The sequence below is a fragment of the Oncorhynchus kisutch genome, linkage group LG8, assembly GCF_002021735.2.
Source record: "Oncorhynchus kisutch isolate 150728-3 linkage group LG8, Okis_V2, whole genome shotgun sequence".
Classification (NCBI taxonomy): Eukaryota; Metazoa; Chordata; class Actinopteri; order Salmoniformes; family Salmonidae; genus Oncorhynchus; species Oncorhynchus kisutch.
The window spans coordinates 17,347,015-17,366,499 of record NC_034181.2 but is presented as its reverse complement, the minus strand read 5'-3'; the positions used below and the strand labels follow the sequence as shown (position 1 = coordinate 17,366,499).

Genomic DNA, 19,485 nt, shown 5'->3' with positions numbered 1-19,485 from the left:
TGAACATTTGCTATCTAACTGAGAGTCTCGTCATTGAAATCATCCGAAGTTCTTCAAAGGTAAATGATTTTATTTGAATGCTTTTCTTGTTTTTGTGAAAATGTTGCCTGCTGAATGCTAGGTTTAATGCTATGCTAGGCTATCAATACTCTTACACAAATGCTTGTGTAGCTTTGGTTGAAAAGCATATTTTGAAAATCTGAGATGACAGTGTTGTTAACAAAAGGCTAAGCTTGTGTTTGAATATATTTATTTCATTTCATTTGCGATTTTCATGAATAGGAAACATTGCGTTATGGTAATGCGCTTGAGGCTATGATTACGCTCCCGGATACGGGATTGCTCGTGGCTAGAGGTTAACAAGAAGTGTATCTTTAAAATGGTGTAAAATACTTGTATGTTTGAGTAATTTTTATGTTGGGATTTCTGTTGTTTTGAATTTGGCGCCCTGCACTTTCACTAGCTGTTGTCATATCGATCCCGTTAGCGGGATCTCAGCCCAAAGAGGTTTTAACCACCTAACTAAGGAACTCAATTTAACCTTGCGCAATACCCTAGATGCAGTTGCACCCCTATAGTGGGCAAAGAATTTGTCTGATGGGCCTCTTAAGCTAACAGTCCGATATGCTCTAGACAGCTAGCCGGCCGCGGCTAGTAGGCTAGCAGATGGGCATTCAGGGGATGTCACGACAGAGGAGCCAGTTGAAAAAACCCCTCGGCGAATTACGTCGGTAGTCCATTCATGATGGGTTGGCGGGGGTCCAGGCCAATTGGAAAAATAGCTATTGTAGCCCAAGGAGTGGCTGATGGACCTCTTCGGCTAGCCGGGAGATGGGCCTAGCAAAGGCTAGCTCCAGGTTAATTGGTTCTTGCTTTGGGACAGAGACGTTAGCCAGGAGTGGCCACTCGGGTAGCAGCTAGTTAGCTGGCTAGCTTCTGTTGGGGGTTCCAGTTCAAAAGTAAAGAAAATAGCAGATACATACCACACTGGATGAGGTGGATTGCAGGAGAGTATGTTGAAGTTGAGATTAAAAAATATATGTGAAGAAAAAATATTTAAAAAGATATATTCACGGGACACGACAAGACGAGGACGAAAGACGTCTGACTGCTATGCCATCTTGGATAATGAGGGGAAAAGGGACCACATTATTAGGGTGAGGCACATGGGCAATTAACAGCTCATTACACAACATACACTTCATATTACTTTCTTAGCTACAGTATACATATCTCCCTGGCATATTGCATCATTTATGCAGCAACATATAAGACATTTTTAGACTCACCATTGTGCTGTGCTCACTTGAACAGGAAGGTGGCGTGGCGGTCCTTCATGTGGGCAAATCTTGTCATGAAACTTTGTGATCAAAGTCTGATATTCTTTGGATTTATGGTGCTTTCAAAGCAACTGGAAACACCGAAAAAACAAGGTTGAATCATGACGTCAGTGATCTTCAGGTCAGAGCTCTAGAAAGAGGCCTGAGTTCCCGACTTGAAATTCTGAGTTGGATGACTGTTCAAAATGTATTTCCCAGTCGAAGCAACAAAACAAAAAAAACCTGCATTTTGGAGCTGCTTTACTCAAGAAAGCAAACAAGAGACCATGTTTGTATGCAGCTTTATTAACTCAATATATATATATTATATATATATATATTATACATTGTTTGCAAATTCCATTCCAAACAAAGTGGAATATTTTTTTCTCGTGTAATTTTAAAAATAAGTTGTGAGGTGAAGGTAGGGCCATAAGTAAATACGTAAACTGGGATATGACTAAAGAATTACTCAGGGTGGTTTTTCCACAAATAGACAGCTGTTGTCCTTTCCATGGAAGGAAAATATCTCACTTTATATTAGCATTTATTGTAGTGAGATAATTTCTTTATTTCAGGATATTAATACTGAGTATGTCCACTTCACAATCAGACCATTTTATTAGTAAACTACAAATAATGTAAAAGTTGTATTTTTTAGAGATACAATACGTAATATTGTGCACTAATTCTAAATCCTCTTGCGGGTTTAAAAGAAAACAGGAATTATCAGCATACGACATCTTTGTTTTTTAAGCCCTGGCTTTAAGCCCATTGATATTATTGTTGGATCTGATTTTAATAGCTAACATTTCGATGGCCATTATAAATAGATATGCCGATAGTGGACAACCTTGTTTTACTCCTCTTGACAGTTTAATACTTTCTGAGAAGTAGACGTAATTGACTATTTTACACCTAACGTTACTATACATAACTTTAACGCATTGTATAAGATATTCTCCTAAATTAAAATAGTCCAGACGTTTCTATATAAATTCCATTCATACTTTATCAAAGGCCTTTTCAAAGTCAGCTATGAAAAACAGGCCTGATTTCCCAGATTTTTTACAGTTTCCAGTACTTGTCATATTATCTCCAATGTATAGTCCATGTAAAAAAAAACAGTTTGATGACCTTTTTAATTCTATGTGCTATGCATATCGCTAGGAGTTTGGCATCACAACACCGAAGTGTTATGTTTTTTTAGGTGGACTGGATCTTTATTTTTACCATCTGGGTCCTGTTTCAGTAATAGTGAAATCAGACCTTAGTGAGCATTTTAAAGTCTACAATTTTTATAGAAGTGGTTAAAACATGTTAATAGACGACCTTTGAATATATCGATTTGATATACTTCAACTGGTATGCCATCCATCCATGGAGTTTTCCCGGCCTTAAAGGCTTTCATTGCATCTAGAAGTTCCTCCTCTGTAATTAGGCCTTCACATGAGTCTTTCTGTATAGTTGTTTATTTACACTATTAATAGAAACAAATCCTTACAATTAACTTCAGTTAGTGGTGAATGATTGTCTTTCAAAATATTGTTTGGTGAATCATGGATGACTCTTCCTTTTATTATCCCCCAATAAGAAATAGGTAGGGTGGAAACCTTTTTTACATTTGGTTACCCTCTTTTTCCTCCCCAATTGATAGTAGTTACAGTCATGTCCCATCGCTGCATCTCCCGTACGGACTCGGGAGAGGCGAAGGTCGAGAGCCGTGCGTCCTCCGAAACATAACCCAACCAAGCCGCCCTGCTTCTTGACACAATGCCCTCTTAGCCCGGAAGTCAGCCGCACCAACGTGTTGGAGGAAACACTACCACAGGAGTTGCTAGATCGCGATGGGACAAGAACATCCCTGCCGGCCAAACCCTCCCGTAACCCGGACAACGCTGGGCAAATTGTGCACCGCTCCATGAGTCTCCCGATCGCGGTCAGCTGCGACAGAGCCTGGACTCGAACCCAGAATCTATAGAGGCATTGCCTTAGACCACTGCTCCACTAGGAGAGTGGGGTCACGGCCAGGGACGAAAAGGCTAGCGACCTTTCGGTTACTGGCCCAACGCTCTAACCGCTAGGCTACCTGCCGCTCCCCTGTGTGTGGGTGAATCATAAAGGAACAGATCACGAGACAAAAAAACTTGCAAAACATTTGTGTGTGCTTCAACTGGAGGAACAGGCTAACAAGGAGGCATTTCTGATTCTTCATTTGTGAAATGCATCAGACCACTGCGCCACTCGGGAGGCCTCGGTAGGGTGGAAACCTGTCCAGTTCTCCCAACTGTGGTCTGTTGTGATCAGGGAAACATTTTCCACCAAGTTCACTTTATTAAAAAAAATATATATAACACTTGATCTTCTTTGAATAAGCTCCTCCATGTATTTTTGTTATTCTGTGCCTCTACAGTTGTTATTGCTATCTACAGTATCTGTACTGTTAGTTTCGCCATCCAGTTTTGAAGATGAACTTTTTTGACCTACATAGTTTTTGTTTTAAAGATGAGTACAACTATCCAAAGGTGCAGAATTATGGGCAATTACTCACCCTGTATACATATTTCACCAAACAATGTCATAAATTGTGTACAGGATTCATTCATCAGCATAATCACAATCCAATTCCATGTATTCAATACAAAGGTTGGTTTTCTCATTAGCGCACAGAAGAACACTAGAAATAAGGAAAGGTGAATACAATGGAGGAACACAACTGATATGAATGTATAGTATTGGCCTAAGTCCACACCAAAGCAAGGCTCTATAATGGAAGGTCACAATGCTGAAGTTGATGACTTAGTTTTAACCCAAATTTACATAGAAGTGGCCCCAACTACATTCTCTGCAATATTGTAAAAGAATATCATTACATTTAGACAGTCCTATTGGCTAAATATTTCCATATATTTCCATTGTACATGGTCTGACACTGATGGGATGATTTAGAATTCCATGCAGTAGTATTTACTGATTGACAGAAACAGTGAACACAATGACACACTTTTCTCTTCTGACGAAAACAATATGTTACTATTTTGTGAACAAAACACTTAAGTGAATTTTGTATTCACTGATGACATTTTGTATTCACTGATGACATTTTGTATTCACTGATGACATTTTGTATTCACTGATGACATTTTGTATTCACTGATGACATTTTGTATTTGATGTTTTACAACATGTGGTTTAAGATATGCAAGTCCGGTACTAAGGCAAAAAATGAATCTGTAAATGTACAGTATTTGAGCATTTGATCATTGCTGTTCGGCTATAGATACCTGTCAAAACATATCCCAACATTTCTTGTACGCAATTAAGAAAAACTGTAATGAATGTTCATGAAATCACATTTATAGTTGTTGATGAACAGAGAAGGAATTTGGTCTGCTTTTGAATTGATATAATCTGGGTCTATGAAACCGGACAATAAATGAATCATAGTATCAACTACTGTAATGAATCGTAGTATCAACTAATGAATCATAGTATCAACTACTGTAATGAATCGTAGTATCAACTAATGAATCATAGTATCAACTAATGATTCATAGCATCAACTACTGTAATGAATCGTAGTATCAACTAATGAATCATAGTATCAACTAATATTATGGAAATGTAAGAAACTGATGAATCTTGTATCCATCCATCCATATGAGAAAACCCTGACTGTTGTATTTGCTACCCAGACATGAGACACAGATGGTAGAGAGGTGCTCACGCCAGCACGGAGCTGATTTATTAGGAACTGCAGGACACAGTTGGTTTGGCTTTAAAAAGTCTACACTCAGCACTCTGATGTACAACAATAGCAGGAGATCATCCCACTTTCTTTTCAACCCTCCTTTCACTTCTTTCTTATCCTCCCTCTCCTCACTTCCCACCCTCCACCACTAGCCAAGTACAGTGTGTGTGTAATAATAACAATAATAATATTGAAGAGCTTATATTTGTCCTATTTTACACATATATTAATACGCATGTGTGAATTGGACATGTGTTTTTATGCATATCCCAACTCCCCCTGAGACACCCTCGGAGAGTGGGGTCACGGCCAGGGACAGAAAGGCTAGTGACCTTTCGGTTACTGGCCCAACGCTCTAAATCATAAGTGAATCATAAAGGAACAGATCCCGAGACTAAAAAACTTGTAAAATATTTCTGTGCACGTCATCTGGGAGAACAGGCTAACAAGGAGGCACTTCCGATTCTTAATTTGTGAAATTATTTCGGAATAATGTGTTAGGACACTTATTTAATGTGATGAACTATTTATTGTCCAGTAAAATGAACATATATCAAATTCTAAAACCAAAGCTGTTCTTCTCTTTTGTTTGGGCGTGTTGGAAGGATTGTCTTAGTGTGGTCCCTTCACAAAGGACACTACCAGAGCCAAGGCATCTCACTAGTTTAACACGGCGGCCTCTCTTTGTCTCCTTTCCTTCATCTGAACTGGACTGGTTAAAGCCTATTCCCTGTAGGCATTGGCCATATTTCTGCCAGGAATCCTAACCTTTCTTTTATGATCAGTGCAGACAAAGGAAAGGAGATGAGAGAAATACCCCCATTGAAACGATTGAGATACACCCATGGTCATGATGGCAACACAAACATAAAACAGCACCAGCTCATTGTATATGACAACGGGTATATCACAGTAATATTTATTTAATGTCAGAGGTAAAACAACATATTTACTGTTAAAACATCTTAATTGGTGTATAAATGGTTCACTACTGGTTTGAAAAGACATCTCATTTTGCTCAAGGTCAACAGGATGCCTGTGGTGGGGTATTAGCATGAGGGCTATGCAGGTGTGAGGATACTACACCTGTCTGGTCTCACACATTTGTCCATGGTGTGAAAACACACTTGTTTGATTGTTACTTAGGTGTAACATAGCTGCAGATTCAATTAGTGATTGAATAAAGACCAAGCCATCCTCCAAAATCAATATGGCAACAATGACAGGCACACAACTGAACTATGTCTTTGGCCTGAGGGTATACTGAAGGCAATATGCACATTGTTTCTTGAGGTTGGTGATGTTGTTGGTTGCATGCATATAAGTGATTAGAGTAGTGGGGGAAAGAGAGAGAGAGAGAGAAAGAGAGAAAAAGAGAGAAAAAGAGAGAGAGAGAAATAGATGAACAAATACAGAGTGCATTTGAGTGTGAATTAGTATTTATGCAAGGAATACAAAATTAAAAAGCTACAACATTTCAACAAAGACCCCATCTTGTATTCCCTGTGGTGGTCTTTCTTAGACAGTGGATCCCCTGAATTAGATCGTTTTTTTCTTATTCATCAACAACCTCAGTGGCTCTTCTCTACTCCAGCAATCATGAGGGTAAGTGAAATGTCTGAGCATCGTTCTCAAAACGTCTTTGCATCATTGAACGTCCCTCTAATCATTTCCCATGGGTCGGTCTCTCAGGCCCCGGGTCATGGTCAGCATTTCCCCTAGGCTGACCGTGGGCATGGGAGGGGTGCCTCCGGAAGACTGACAGCTGGTCAGGCCGGGGGTAAACCAACCAGCAAGGAGTAGATCCTACAGGCTCCTCCTCTGTCTGTGTGGCGCCACACAGGGCCCTGGCCACTAGGGGGCAGAGTTTGACATGGAGTCCACCGAGTTCACACTGCAGGAAGACAAGCGGCTGTTGGCAATGGACACCTCGGGGTGCTGGAGGGAGAGAGAGACAAGGGCCTTCTACACCATCAAAAGGAATATAAAATTTGACATACCAATTAGGATCTGGCTAAAAATACTTGAATCAGTTGTACAGCCAACCAAGAATTCACAAAATGGGACAAACACAAAATTGAGACTGCATGCAGAAATTTGCAAAAATATCCTCTGTGTACAACATAAAACACCAAATAATGCATGCAGAACAGAATTCGGCATATACCCGCTAATTATTCAAATCCAGAAAAGGGACGTTAAATTCTACAACCTCCTAAAAGGAAGCGATTCCCAAACCTTCCATAACAAAACCATCACCTACAGAGAGTTGAACCTGGAGAAGAGTCCCTTAATTATGTTGGTCCTGTGGCTCTCTTCACAAACAGACGCCACAGAGCCCCAGGACAACAACACAATTAGACCCAACCAAATAATGAGAAAACAAAAATATAATTATTTCCAATGTGTCAAGTAATTAACAAAAAAACAGAGCATACTAGAATGCTATTTGGCCCTAAACAGAGAGTACACAGTAACAGAATACCTGACCACTGTGACTGACCCAAAATTAAGGAAAGCTTTGACTATGTACAGACTCTGTGAGCATAGCCTTGCTATTGAAAACGGCCTCTGTGGGAAGACATGGCTCTCAAGAGAAGACAGGCTATGTGCTCACTGCCCACATAATGAGGTGGAAACTGAGCTGCACTTCCTAACCTCCTGCCAAATGTATGACCATACTAGAGACACATATTTCCCTCAGATTATACAGACCCACAAAGAACTTGAAAACAAATCCAATTTTGATAAACTCCCATATCTATTGGGTGAAACACCCCAGTGTGCCATCACAGCAGCAAGATTTGTGACCTATTGCCACATGAAAAGAGCAACCAGTGAAGAACAAACACCATTGTAAATACAACCCATATTTATAGTGAGAGGGGGGGTGAGAGAGAGGGGGAGTGTGAGAGGGGGAGCGAGAAAGAGAAGGTGGGAGCGAGAAAGAGAGGGGGGAGCGAGAAAGAGAGGGGGGAGCGAGAAAGAGAGAGCGAGAGAGAGAAAGAGAGAGCGAGAGACAGGGGGGGTGAGAGAGGTGGTGAGAGAGAGAGGGGGAGCGAGAGAGAGGGGGGGGGCGAGAGAGACTAACTGTGCAGTGGGAACAGTGTGTGTGGATGTAACTCTGCAGTGGGAACAGTGTGTGTGGATGTAACTGTGCAGTGGGAACAGTGTGTGTGGATGTAACTGTGCAGTGGGAACAGTGTGTGTGGATGTAACTGTGCAGTGGGAACAGTGTGTGTGGATGTAACTGTGCAGTGGGAACAGTGTGTGTGGATGTAACTGTGCAGTGGGAACAGTGTGTGTGGATGTAACTGTGCAGTGGGAACAGTGTGTGTGGATGTAACTGTGCAGTGGGAACAGTGTGTGTGGATGTAACTGTGCAGTGGGAACAGTGTGTGTGGACGTAACTGTGCAGTGGGAACAGTGTGTGTGGACGTAACTGTGCAGTGGGAACAGTGTGTGTGGATGTAACTGTGCAGTGGGAACAGTGTGTGTGGATGTAACTGTGCAGTGGGAACAGTGTGTATGGATGTAACTGTGCAGTGGGAACAGTGTGTGTGGATGTAACTGTGCAGTGGGAACAGTGTGAGACAGAGTATTGGTATATGTGTGTAAGTATGTACCGATCCTGTGTGTGTGCCCTCACATGTCTCCTGAAGATCCTGTCCAGCAGGCTGCGTCGGGGAGGCTCGGGGGGGGTGTTCCAGTCCAGATCTGGGGGTCTGGTCCCCTGGGGCCCAAACACGTTCAGATCACTGAAACACTCTGTATCTATCATCTATACAGAGGGAGAGAGAACGAGGGGGGAGAGGGGTTCAGTATATTAGAGTTAGTTTAAGGACAGTATATCAAAACCACCAATAATTCAGTCTTTCAGGTTACGTTGCAGACTACCTCTGAGAAGAAACCAGAGAAGAGGGACAGACGTCTCAGTTAGTTCACCCACCTCGTGCTGCCATGGGATGGACACGCAGCCTGTAGAGAATTTGAAGTAGAAGTCGTTGTCGGTTTGGTCCAGATTTACTCCCTTGACTGTAGAGAACTGCTCAATGTCCAACACATCCTTACAGTACACCGCCCGGGGCTGATAGAGAGAAGAGAGGAATGGAGGAAGAGAGGGAATATGTATGGAGGGAAGGAGGGAGGGAGAAGAGAGGGAGGGAGAAGAGAGGGAATATGTATGGAGGGAAGGAGGGAGGGAGAAGGGAGTGAATATGTATGGAGGGAAGGAGGGAGGGAGAAGAGAGTGAATATGTATGGAGGGAAGGAGGGAGGGAGAAGGGAGGGAATATGTATGGAGGGAAGGAGGGAGGGAGAAGGGAGGGAGGGAGAAGAGAGGGAATATGTATGGAGGGAAGGAGGGAGGGAGAAGAGGGAATATGTATGGAGGGAGGAGAAGGAAGGGAGGGAGAAGAGAGGGAATATGTATGGAGGGAAGGAGGGAGGGAGAAGAGAGGGAGGGAGAAGAGAGGGAATATGTATGGAGGGAAGGAGGGAGGGAGAAGGGAGTGAATATGTATGGAGGGAAGGAGGGAGGGAGAAGAGAGGGAGGGAGAAGAGAGGGAATATGTATGGAGGGAAGGAGGGAGGGAGAAGGGAGTGAATATGTATGGAGGGAAGGAGGGAGGGAGAAGAGAGTGAATATGTATGGAGGGAAGGAGGGAGGGAGAAGGGAGGGAATATGTATGGAGGGTAGGAGGGAGGGAGAAGGGAGGGAATATGTATGGAGGGAAGGAGGGAGGGAGAAGGGAGGGAATATGTATGGAGGGAAGGAGGGAGGGAGAAGGGAGGGAATATGTATGGAGGGAAGGAGGGAGGGAATATGTATGGAGGGAAGGAGGGAGGGAGAAGGGAGGGAATATGTATGGAGGGAAGGAGGGAGGGAGAAGGGAGGGAATATGTATGGAGGGAAGGAGGGAGGGAGAAGGGAGGGAGGGAGAAGAGAGGGAATATGTATGGAGGGAAGGAGGGAGGGAGAAGAGATGGAATATGTATGGAGGGAAGGAGGAGGGAGAAGAGAGGGAATATGTATGGAGGGAAGGAGAAGGAAGGGAGGGAGAAGAGAGGGAATATGTATGGAGGGAAGGAGGGAGGGAGAAGGGAGGGAGGGAGAAGAGAGGGAATATGTATGGAGGGAAGGAGGGAGGGAGAAGAGAGGGAATATGTATGGAGGGAAGGAGGGAGGGAGAAGAGAGGGAATATGTATGGAGGGAAGGAGGGAGGGAGAAGAGAGGGAATATGTATGGAGGGAAGGAGGGAGGGAGAAGAGAGGGAATATGTATGGAGGGAAGGAGGGAGGGAGAAGAGAGGGAATATGTATGGAGGGAAGAAGGGAAGGAGAAGAGAGGGAATATGTATGGAGGGAAGAAGGGAAGGAGAAGAGAGGGAATATGTATGGAGGGAAGAAGGGAAGGAGAAGAGAGGGAATATGTATGGAGGGAAGGAGGGAAGGAGAAGAGAGGGAGGGAGAAGAGAGGTAATATGTATGGAGGGAGGGAGGGAGGGAGGGAGGGAGGGAGGGAGGGAGGGAGGGAGGGAGGGAGGGAGGGAGGGAGGGAGGGAGGGAGGGAGGGAGGGAGGGAGGGAGGGAGGGAGGGAGGGAGGGAGGGAGGGAGGGAGGGAGGGAGGGAGGGAGGGAGGGAGGGAGGGGTAGAGGTAATCAACCCTGTTCCAATTCACATATTCATCCAGTCATGAATGTAACTGATTGAAACAGTTGGTTGGTTATATATTGAACACTTCCTGGTCTTGTGTTTCTACTGCTGAAGCAAGACCAGAGATACAATCCTCCTCCTCCTCTTCTACTTACGTCCGGTACGAAGGAGGGCTCCTGGATGCCTGCCTCCAGCCTTTTAAAGTTGATGTTCCTGAAGAAGCAGTGAGCCTTCACCCCTGATGACCCCTCTGCTGTACAGCCCAGTCTCTGCTTAGGATCTTTGGTCAACAGCTGGAGAGAGAGCGAGAGAGAGAAGTATAAACGATGATGCAATGTACAGTTGCTTATTTTAAAATATAAATGGGATCAGCTACTCAGGGTGATTACCCAATATAGTCTGAGGTTCCTGACGACACACTAACTAGGCCTCCGTCTGAGGTTCCTGACGACACACTAACTAGGCCTCCGTCTGAGGTTCCTGACGACACACTAACTAGGCCTTAGTCTTATCAATCAATCAATGTGCTCTCACCACCCTACAGATGGCCTTGGTGTCTTCTGTAAACTTGTCGCTGTACTCCTCCTCTTCCTCTTGCACCCTCTTCTCCACCTCCTCCCGCTTCACTCGTTCTTTGCGTGCGCGGAAGGGTGAGTGTCCAGCGGTCATCTCGTAGATGAGACATCCCAGCCCCCACCAGTCTGGACTCATCCCATAGCGCTCGTTGTTGATCACCTCCGGAGCTACACACACACACACACAACACCAGATTGTCCCAATGCCATGTTCTCATCATGCAGGTTTGATGATATCTTCTTTGTATGGTAAAAGGTATAAATTGATAATGTATTACTATAATGTAAGGTTTTTGTTCAATGATTTTATAAATGTATTGTAATAGCATATGGAGGTGTCTCACCCATGTAACCCACTGTTCCCACTCTGCCTCGTATGGGGTCCCCTTCAGCCACTTTGATGGCCAGGCCCAGATCTGAGATCCGGATGTGTCCTACAGCATAGGGGAAGAGGTCAGGGGTCAAAGATCAGTCATATTTAGCAGAGAGCCTCTCTGAGTTCAGACATTATCCCAGTAATTACTGTATGCTATTGTACAGTAGGAAGAATGTTAACTCACCATTATCATCTAATAAAATATTCTCTGGTTTTAAATCCCTGAGAAAAAATTCAAAAACCACAGTTAGTTTGGTGCTTTTGACATTGGGACTAAACCCAATACATCATGTGTTGACATTGGTAAAGCGAATGACAATCAGAAGAACAGACAGTTAATTAGGGTATAGGTGGAAGTAGATAGAAATGGGTTGCCCCCAACTGATCTGAAATATCTTGCAATCTGGAACTAGATCTGTGTTTAAGGGCACCTTCTATTCTGTGAGTGTAGGTGCTATAATAAAAAGCTGTCACCTGTAGACGATGGATTCCTGGTGTAGGTGGTCCAGGCCGCAGCAGATCTGGGCAGCATAGAACTGGACCCTGTCCTTCTCAAAGCCTGGAGTCCCCATGCTATAGATGTGGAACTTCAGATCTCCTCCATTCATTAAGGTCAACACTAGACACAGAGCGTCTTTGGTCTCATAGGCATACGCTAAACTCACCTAGAGAGAGGGGGCAAAGACACAGGGGCAGAGATCAGAGATCAGACAGAGAGACACAGCGAGAGAATAAAGTGAAAGTGTATTGTGTATGGTCATTTATCCTAATAAATAACTGGACTCACAACAAATCTGCTGTTGACCTTCTCTAGTATTTGTTTCTCATTGAGGGCCATGGACTCTCCTTTCCTCTTCTTAATCCTCTTCTTTTCTAACTTCTTACAGGCATACATCTTCCCTGTGGCTCGCACCTGGCACGCACACACCTGATAGAACGCACACAGCATTATACCATGGGCCAGTTAATCTCACAATCACAATTTTCTAATAATTCTCCTAAGAGGAAAAATGTGCCTCACCTCTCCGAATCCACCCTTCCCCAGTACTCTGTACTGTCGAAACGTATCCTTGGCTATTGGCTGCCTGAAAACACACATCGGCCATTAATGTACAGCTGAATAATAGTACACCGTACATCATGGAGCATAATAAAACTAGCCTGGGTGCAAGCCTGATCCTGCTTTGGCCAACTTGTAATGTTGCATGGAGAAAGTACCAGGCTAATAGTGAACACCATTCAAATAATCTCTAAAAACATCAGACATTTATTTGATTTTGTAGGAGTTTTTAGGTAGCACTCACCTCTCCAGCATCTTCCACTGTAGGAAACGGTCAAAGTACATGCTGTTCTGATAGTCCAAGAAGGGAGCTCCTCTCAGGTAGTGATGGAGAGCTCTGAGAGCACAGACAACAAGAGGTTACTGGTTAAAGCCCTGAGACAACAGACAGCAGCTGCAGTTACAGTTAACAAGGGGCTAAGCCAGCTGGTGGTCCCTCCAGGGTGTTAGTGCTTCAGCCAACCCCTCTCTGTGTTTCTTCATTGTCAAACATGACCTTGTCCCCAGGCTCTTCCACAAGTGCATATACAGTGCTATGAAAAAGTATGTGTCCCCTTCCTAGTTCTCTACTTTTGTATATTTTTGATACTGAGTGTTATCTAATCTTCAACCAAGATCTAATATTAGATAAAGGGAACCTGAACGAAGGGGGGGGGGGGGGGGAAGACAAGCTGTTTAATAATAAGATCATAGCTGATCAGATGTAATGCGAACAAAGGAAGATTCCCTTACTTGCGACAGTCACTGAAGATCTCCTTGCAGGGGTGGAGCTCCAGGTTCTCTCTACACTGCTCAGCAAGGCTCTCTGCTGCCTCCACACACTCGGATGACTACACACACACACACACGAGCACACACAAGCACCCACACACAAACAAGTTATATTTCTCTGATAGCTGCACATCTACATTCACCAATCCTCCTTTAGACTGACAAACCTGTTTAGACAGGAACTTCCCAATAATCTGATCTCCTCTGCTTTTCCGTTTCTCATCAGGCACCAGCTCATAGTCGTCCTAAAGAACACAACATCCCATTATTAAACACTGACAGTACATAACAGACCTGGTTCAACACAACATCCCATTATTAAACACTGACAGTACATATCAGACCTGGTTCAACACCCCATTATTAAACACTGACAGTACATATCAGACCTGGATCAACACAACATCCCATTATTAAACACTGACAGTACATATCAGACCTGGATCAACACAACATCCCATTATTAAACACTGACAGTACATATCAGACCTGGATCAACACAACATCCCATTATTAAACACTGACAGTACATATCAGACCTGGATCAACACAACATCCCATTATTAAACACTGACAGTACATATCAGACCTGGTTCAACACCCCATTATTACACACTGACAGTACATATCCGACCTGGTTCAACACCCCATTATTAAACACTGACAGTACATATCAGACCTGGCTCAACACAACATCCCATTATTAAACACTGACAGTACATATCAGACCTGGTTCAACACCCCATTATTACACACTGACAGTACATATCCGACCTGGTTCAACATCCCATTATTAAACACTGACAGTACATATCAGACCTGGCTCAACACAACATCTCATTATTAAACACTGACAGTACATATCAGACCTGGTTTAACACAACATCCCATTATTAAACACTGACAGTACATATCAGACCTGGTTCAACACAACATCCCATTATTAAACACTGACAGTACATATCAGACCTGGCTCAACACAACATCCCATTATTAAACACTGACAGTACATATCATACCTGGCTCAACACAACATCCCATTATTAAACACTGACAGTACATATCAGACCTGGTTCAACATAACACCCCATTATTAAACACTGAGAGTACATATCCGACCTGGTTCAACACAACATCCCATTATTAAACACTGACAGTACATATCAGACCTGGCTCAACACAACATCCCATTATTAAACACTGACAGTACATATCAGACCTGGTTCCAAATATTATCAGTTCTTTGAAATACTTCATGCACTAGCAATGTATCGCATAATGCAACAAATGGAATAGTCCCAAAAGTGCAAACCAAATCCAACTGGCATGCTGGGAAAGGTAAGCTAAGCAACTGTAGCATTTGAAAGAAAACAGTATACTATTTTGACCGAGGTCTGACTGGTACATAAAATAATATTCCATAATCAGGGGCAAAATATGGACTAAACCATGTTTTGAATGATAGACATTATTGTGTGGCTATCAGTGTTGTGCAAACATGCAACTAGACAGTTCGGACTGCCTTTACTTGAAAATGATCAGTCATTATCCATACCCTTAGTAGCTTAGATATAGGAGAGGGAGAAGTGTATTGTTTGTGTAGTGTGGCAAGGTGAAAACTGTACTTTGTTACGAGTGCTAATTATGCATTTAATTGTTAAATGCAATTGATTTGTTTAATGTAAAGGGAGATACCTAGTCAGTGGTACTGAATGCATTCAACTGAAATGTGTCTACCGCATTTAACCCAACCCCTCTGAATCAAACATGTGCTTTGTGCACAGCACACATTCTTGATTTGATGTCTTCTAAGCCCATAAGGCTGGGCACCAACGGTTGTAAAGGTGTATACAGATGGAGAAATTCAGATAGGGTGTCATTGTTTTAGCACTATAAAAATAAATGAAGAGAGTCGCACACTCTATATAGATAAACAACCAGTCATTTATTGGGTAAAACACCAATAAATAATTGTTTTAGCACTATTCAGAGTTTCTAACCTACTGCGTGCAACATGGTTCAATGTGCCAGTAAATCAGCACAATCTACTTGTTCATTTTTTCAAATTGTCGCCGTCTTGGAGCTAGAATCAGGATCATGTAAACTGAGCTAATGCCCATACAAAAAAAAGAGTAACGGAGAGCAATGTACAACACGGCGATCTGAACAAACAAGGCATTTGTAGTAAGTACATGGGGACCGCCATCTTTATGCCCCTTCGCCATTGGTGTACAACAATCAATCAATCATATATCAGCCACAAGTGTGAGAGTATTGAGTGTGGTTCAGCATTGCTAGGGCTGGAGGATAGTCTCGAGGTGAGTAGGTCAGCTGATTTGGGCATTGCTAGGGCCGGGGGATAGTCTCGAGGTGAGTAGGTCAGCTGACCTGGGCATTGCTAGGACCGGGGATAGTCTCGAGGTGAGTAGGTCAGCTGTTCTGGGCATCGGTGATAATCCTTCACTCCCTGATCATTCTCTCTCCTCTCAATCCCCATTACGCAAGACTCTCCACTAGCCCACCTGCCCTGAAACACACACACACCTCTTTAACCCACAATCTGTTATTAACAGACACTCTCTATACTCCATATGTAATCCTGCATTGCCTGGCAACCACATAGTCAACATGGCAGGATTCCATGAGGTCCTGGAGTGTCACAGTGTGTCAGACCAGCATCACCAGCTTTCCAACACACACACACACACACACCTAGAGTGTCTCTCCTGACCCGGGCTGTGGCACACTCTAGAGTGATCTACTCTGCTCTGAGACACAGACAGAGAGAAACAGAGCCATAGAAAGAAACAGAGAGAGAGAAACAGAGCCAGAGAGAGAGAAACAGAGAGAGATAAACACAGAGAGAGAAACAGAGAGAGAGAGAAACACAGAGAGAGAAACAGAGCCAGAGAAAGAAAGAGAAAGAAACAGAGCCATAGAAAGAAAGAGAAAGAAACAGAGCCATAGAAAGAAAGAGAGAAAGAAACAGCCATAGAAAGAAAGAGAGAAAGAAACAGAGCCATAGAAAGAAAGAGAGAAAGAAACAGAGCCATAGAAAGAAAGAGAGAAAGAAACAGAGCCATAGAAAGAAAGAGAGAAAGAGAAAGAAACAGAGCCATAGAAAGAAAGAGAGAAAGAGAAACAGAGCCATAGAAAGAAAGAGAGAGAGAAACAGAGCCATAGAAAGAAAGAGAGAAAGAAACAGAGCCATAGAAAGAAAGAGAGAAAGAAACAGAGCCATAGAAAGAAAGAGAGAAAGAAACAGAGCCATAGAAAGAAAGAGAGAAAGAAACAGAGCCATAGAAAGAAAGAGAGAAAGAGAAAGAAACAGAGCCATAGAAAGAAAGAGAGAGAGAAACAGAGCCATAGAAAGAAAGAGAGAAAGAAACAGAGCCATAGAAAGAAAGAGAGAAAGAAACAGAGCCATAGAAAGAAAGAGAGAAAGAGAAAGAAACAGAGCCATAGAAAGAAAGAGAGAGAGAAACAGAGCCATAGAAAGAAAGAGAGAAAGAAACAGAGCCATAGAAAGAAAGAGAAAGAAACAGAGCCATAGAAAGAAAGAGAGAGAGAAACAGAGCCATAGAAAGAAAGAGAAAGAAACAGAGCCATAGAAAGAAAGAGAAAGAAACAGAGCCATAGAAAGAAAGAGAGAGAGAAACAGAGCCATAGAAAGAAAGAGAGAAAGAAACAGAGCCATAGAAAGAAAGAGAGAAAGAAACAGAGCCATAGAAAGAAAGAGAGAAAGAAACAGAGCCATAGAAAGAAAGAGAGAAAGAGAAAGAAACAGAGCCATAGAAAGAAAGAGAGAAAGAGAAAGAAACAGAGCCATAGAAAGAAAGAGAGAAAGAAACAGAGCCATAGAAAGAAAGAGAGAAAGAAACAGAGCCATAGAAAGAAAGAGAGAAAGAAACAGAGCCATAGAAAGAAAGAGAGAAAGAGAAAGAAACAGAGCCATAGAAAGAAAGAGAGAAAGAAACAGAGCCATAGAAAGAAAGAGAGAAAGAGAAAGAAACAGAGCCATAGAAAGAAAGAGGGAAAGAGAAAGAAACAGAGCCATAGAAAGAAAGAGGGAAAGAGAAAGAAACAGAGCCATAGAAAGAAAGAGGGAAAGAGAAAGAGAGAAACAGAGCCATAGAAACCGAGAGAAAGAGAGAAACAGAGCCATAGAAACCGAGAGAAAGAGAAACAGGGCCATAGAAGAGAGAAACAGAGCCATAGAAAGAAAGAGAGAAACAGAGCCATAGAAAGAAAGAGGGAAAGAGAAACAGAGCCATAGAAACCGAGAGAAAGAGAAACAGGGCCATAGAAAGAGAGAAACAGAGCCATAGAAAGAAAGAGGGAGAAACAGAGAGAGTAACAGAGCCATAGAAAGAAAGAGAGAAACAGAAAGAAACAGAGCCATAGAAAGAAAGAGAGAAAGAAACAGAGCCATAGAAAGAAAGAGAGAAAGAGCCATAGAAAGAAAGAAAGAAAGAAAGAAAGAAAGAAAGAAAGAAAGAAAGAAAGAAAGAAACAGAGCCATAGAAAAAAAGGAATGGGGTGAAAAGGCCAGACTTCAGTGATTAGATCTGTTCCTCTGACCTTAGTGGTGTGTGTGTGTGTATATATAAGGGTGTATACACAAGTCTGCCAAAAAGCCAAGGGGGCGTCTCCGTTTCCCTTCAGCTAACCCCTAGGGGTAACAATTGGGAAGCTCATTCTGTGTAGTTGTGTGTGTGTGTGTGTGTCAACGCATACAGACTTTGGCCAACAATAGCCAATCATAATTCGCCAGCAATCACACATACCCCCCTCCCTCTGCACTGACGTCAGAGGAACCACAGGGACCCCAGGCACATTCCTTCCTTCCTTCCTTTGCTCTCTCCCTCTCTCTCTTGTCCTAGCTTATACAGTATAGTATCTGTTTCTCCTTCACAAAAAAACGACCCCACAAGAGTAATTGGGTGATGGAATCTAGATGTCTGATTCCATCATCTCTTCTTTCTCATAACATTGTGTTTTACCCTCAGATCTAGTGTGTGCGGGTGTAATTTTCCTCTTTGCGCGTGACGGTCCTTTTTAGGTTGGTGGGAAGGGGTGCGGATGGGAAGGGGGGTCTGACCAGAAACAATCCTCTCATCCAGTCACATGATAATGGGGAGGCTGCGGGCCACTGTTGATATTGGGTTTGATGGTTTCTTCTCTACAATGTAAAACCTGTCATCTGGAACACAGTGTCTCTGAGTAAAGGGGAGGCTGTTAGTATAATCCCTTCTCAATTTGATTATCTTCTCTCAGTCAACTGAACATGATCAGTCATTTTTGAGATAGTGTTTAATCCAAGTGTGTGTGTTTACCATGGCGTCCAGTAGGTGGATGCATCGTAGCAATTCCGGTCTGGTCTCACAGTACAGGCGGAACAGCAGTCTGCCGATAGGCTGCTTCTCACACAGGCTTATGTAGTCCCGATCTGCCACAAACAAACAAACCACACACACATTGGGATAGACCTAGGCACGTTTACAAAACACTTACAACACACCAGCAAAGTGGCACACAAGTAATACTTGCAAAAACACACACACAGTAATGTACCGATGCTGTTGCCCAGCTCAGTGCATTGGCTGATGTGGGGGAAGCGAAGGATCTCCTTCCATTTCTTACTCCTCCCTTTCCGCTTCCCTCCTCCACCTGCAGAGAGAGAGAAAACAAGGGATGAGGGGGACGATCAACTACAACACCAACAACTGAGGTTCTGTGCTTACACACACACACACACACACACACACACTGATAACAACTGATATGAGGTGCACACACACACGCACGCAAAGAGAGAAAGAGATGGAGAGCTCTGCAACTGACAAATGAGTGCAGATCAGGGCTCTGAATGAACTCATAGCCATTGTGTTTATGTATCATTTATACATTATGTCTCACTTCCTCTCCAAATCCCTTCTCTCCCTTTCCTTTTCGTCCTCTGTGTAATGTGCCGGG

The 19,485-nt window shown here is 43.2% G+C and overlaps 1 protein-coding gene across 2 annotated transcripts in view; it reads right to left on the bottom strand.

The window, feature by feature from the left end:
- Positions 1–5,959: 5,959 nt before the first annotated feature.
- LOC109894940 (G protein-coupled receptor kinase 5-like) overlaps positions 5,960–19,485 on the bottom strand; it is a 42,115-nt gene continuing 28,589 nt past the window's right edge. Inside the window, exons 2-16 of one of the 2 annotated variants that reach the window (XM_031829731.1) lie at positions 19,084–19,179; positions 18,846–18,958; positions 13,677–13,754; positions 13,471–13,568; positions 12,983–13,075; positions 12,700–12,763; positions 12,466–12,606; positions 12,153–12,343; positions 11,863–11,900; positions 11,647–11,736; positions 11,262–11,470; positions 10,883–11,020; positions 9,020–9,157; positions 8,720–8,851; positions 5,960–7,008 (exon numbers count right to left, since the gene is read on the bottom strand). In XM_031829731.1, the coding sequence (XP_031685591.1) occupies positions 6,925–7,008; positions 8,720–8,851; positions 9,020–9,157; positions 10,883–11,020; positions 11,262–11,470; positions 11,647–11,736; positions 11,863–11,900; positions 12,153–12,343; positions 12,466–12,606; positions 12,700–12,763; positions 12,983–13,075; positions 13,471–13,568; positions 13,677–13,754; positions 18,846–18,958; positions 19,084–19,179 (1,703 nt within the window). In that variant the 3' untranslated portion in view covers positions 5,960–6,924. Of the gene's footprint in view, positions 7,009–8,696; positions 8,852–9,019; positions 9,158–10,882; positions 11,021–11,261; positions 11,471–11,646; positions 11,737–11,862; positions 11,901–12,152; positions 12,344–12,465; positions 12,607–12,699; positions 12,764–12,982; positions 13,076–13,470; positions 13,569–13,676; positions 13,755–18,845; positions 18,959–19,083; positions 19,180–19,485 lie in introns of both variants that reach the window. The other variant, XM_031829732.1, reaches the window with a different exon arrangement.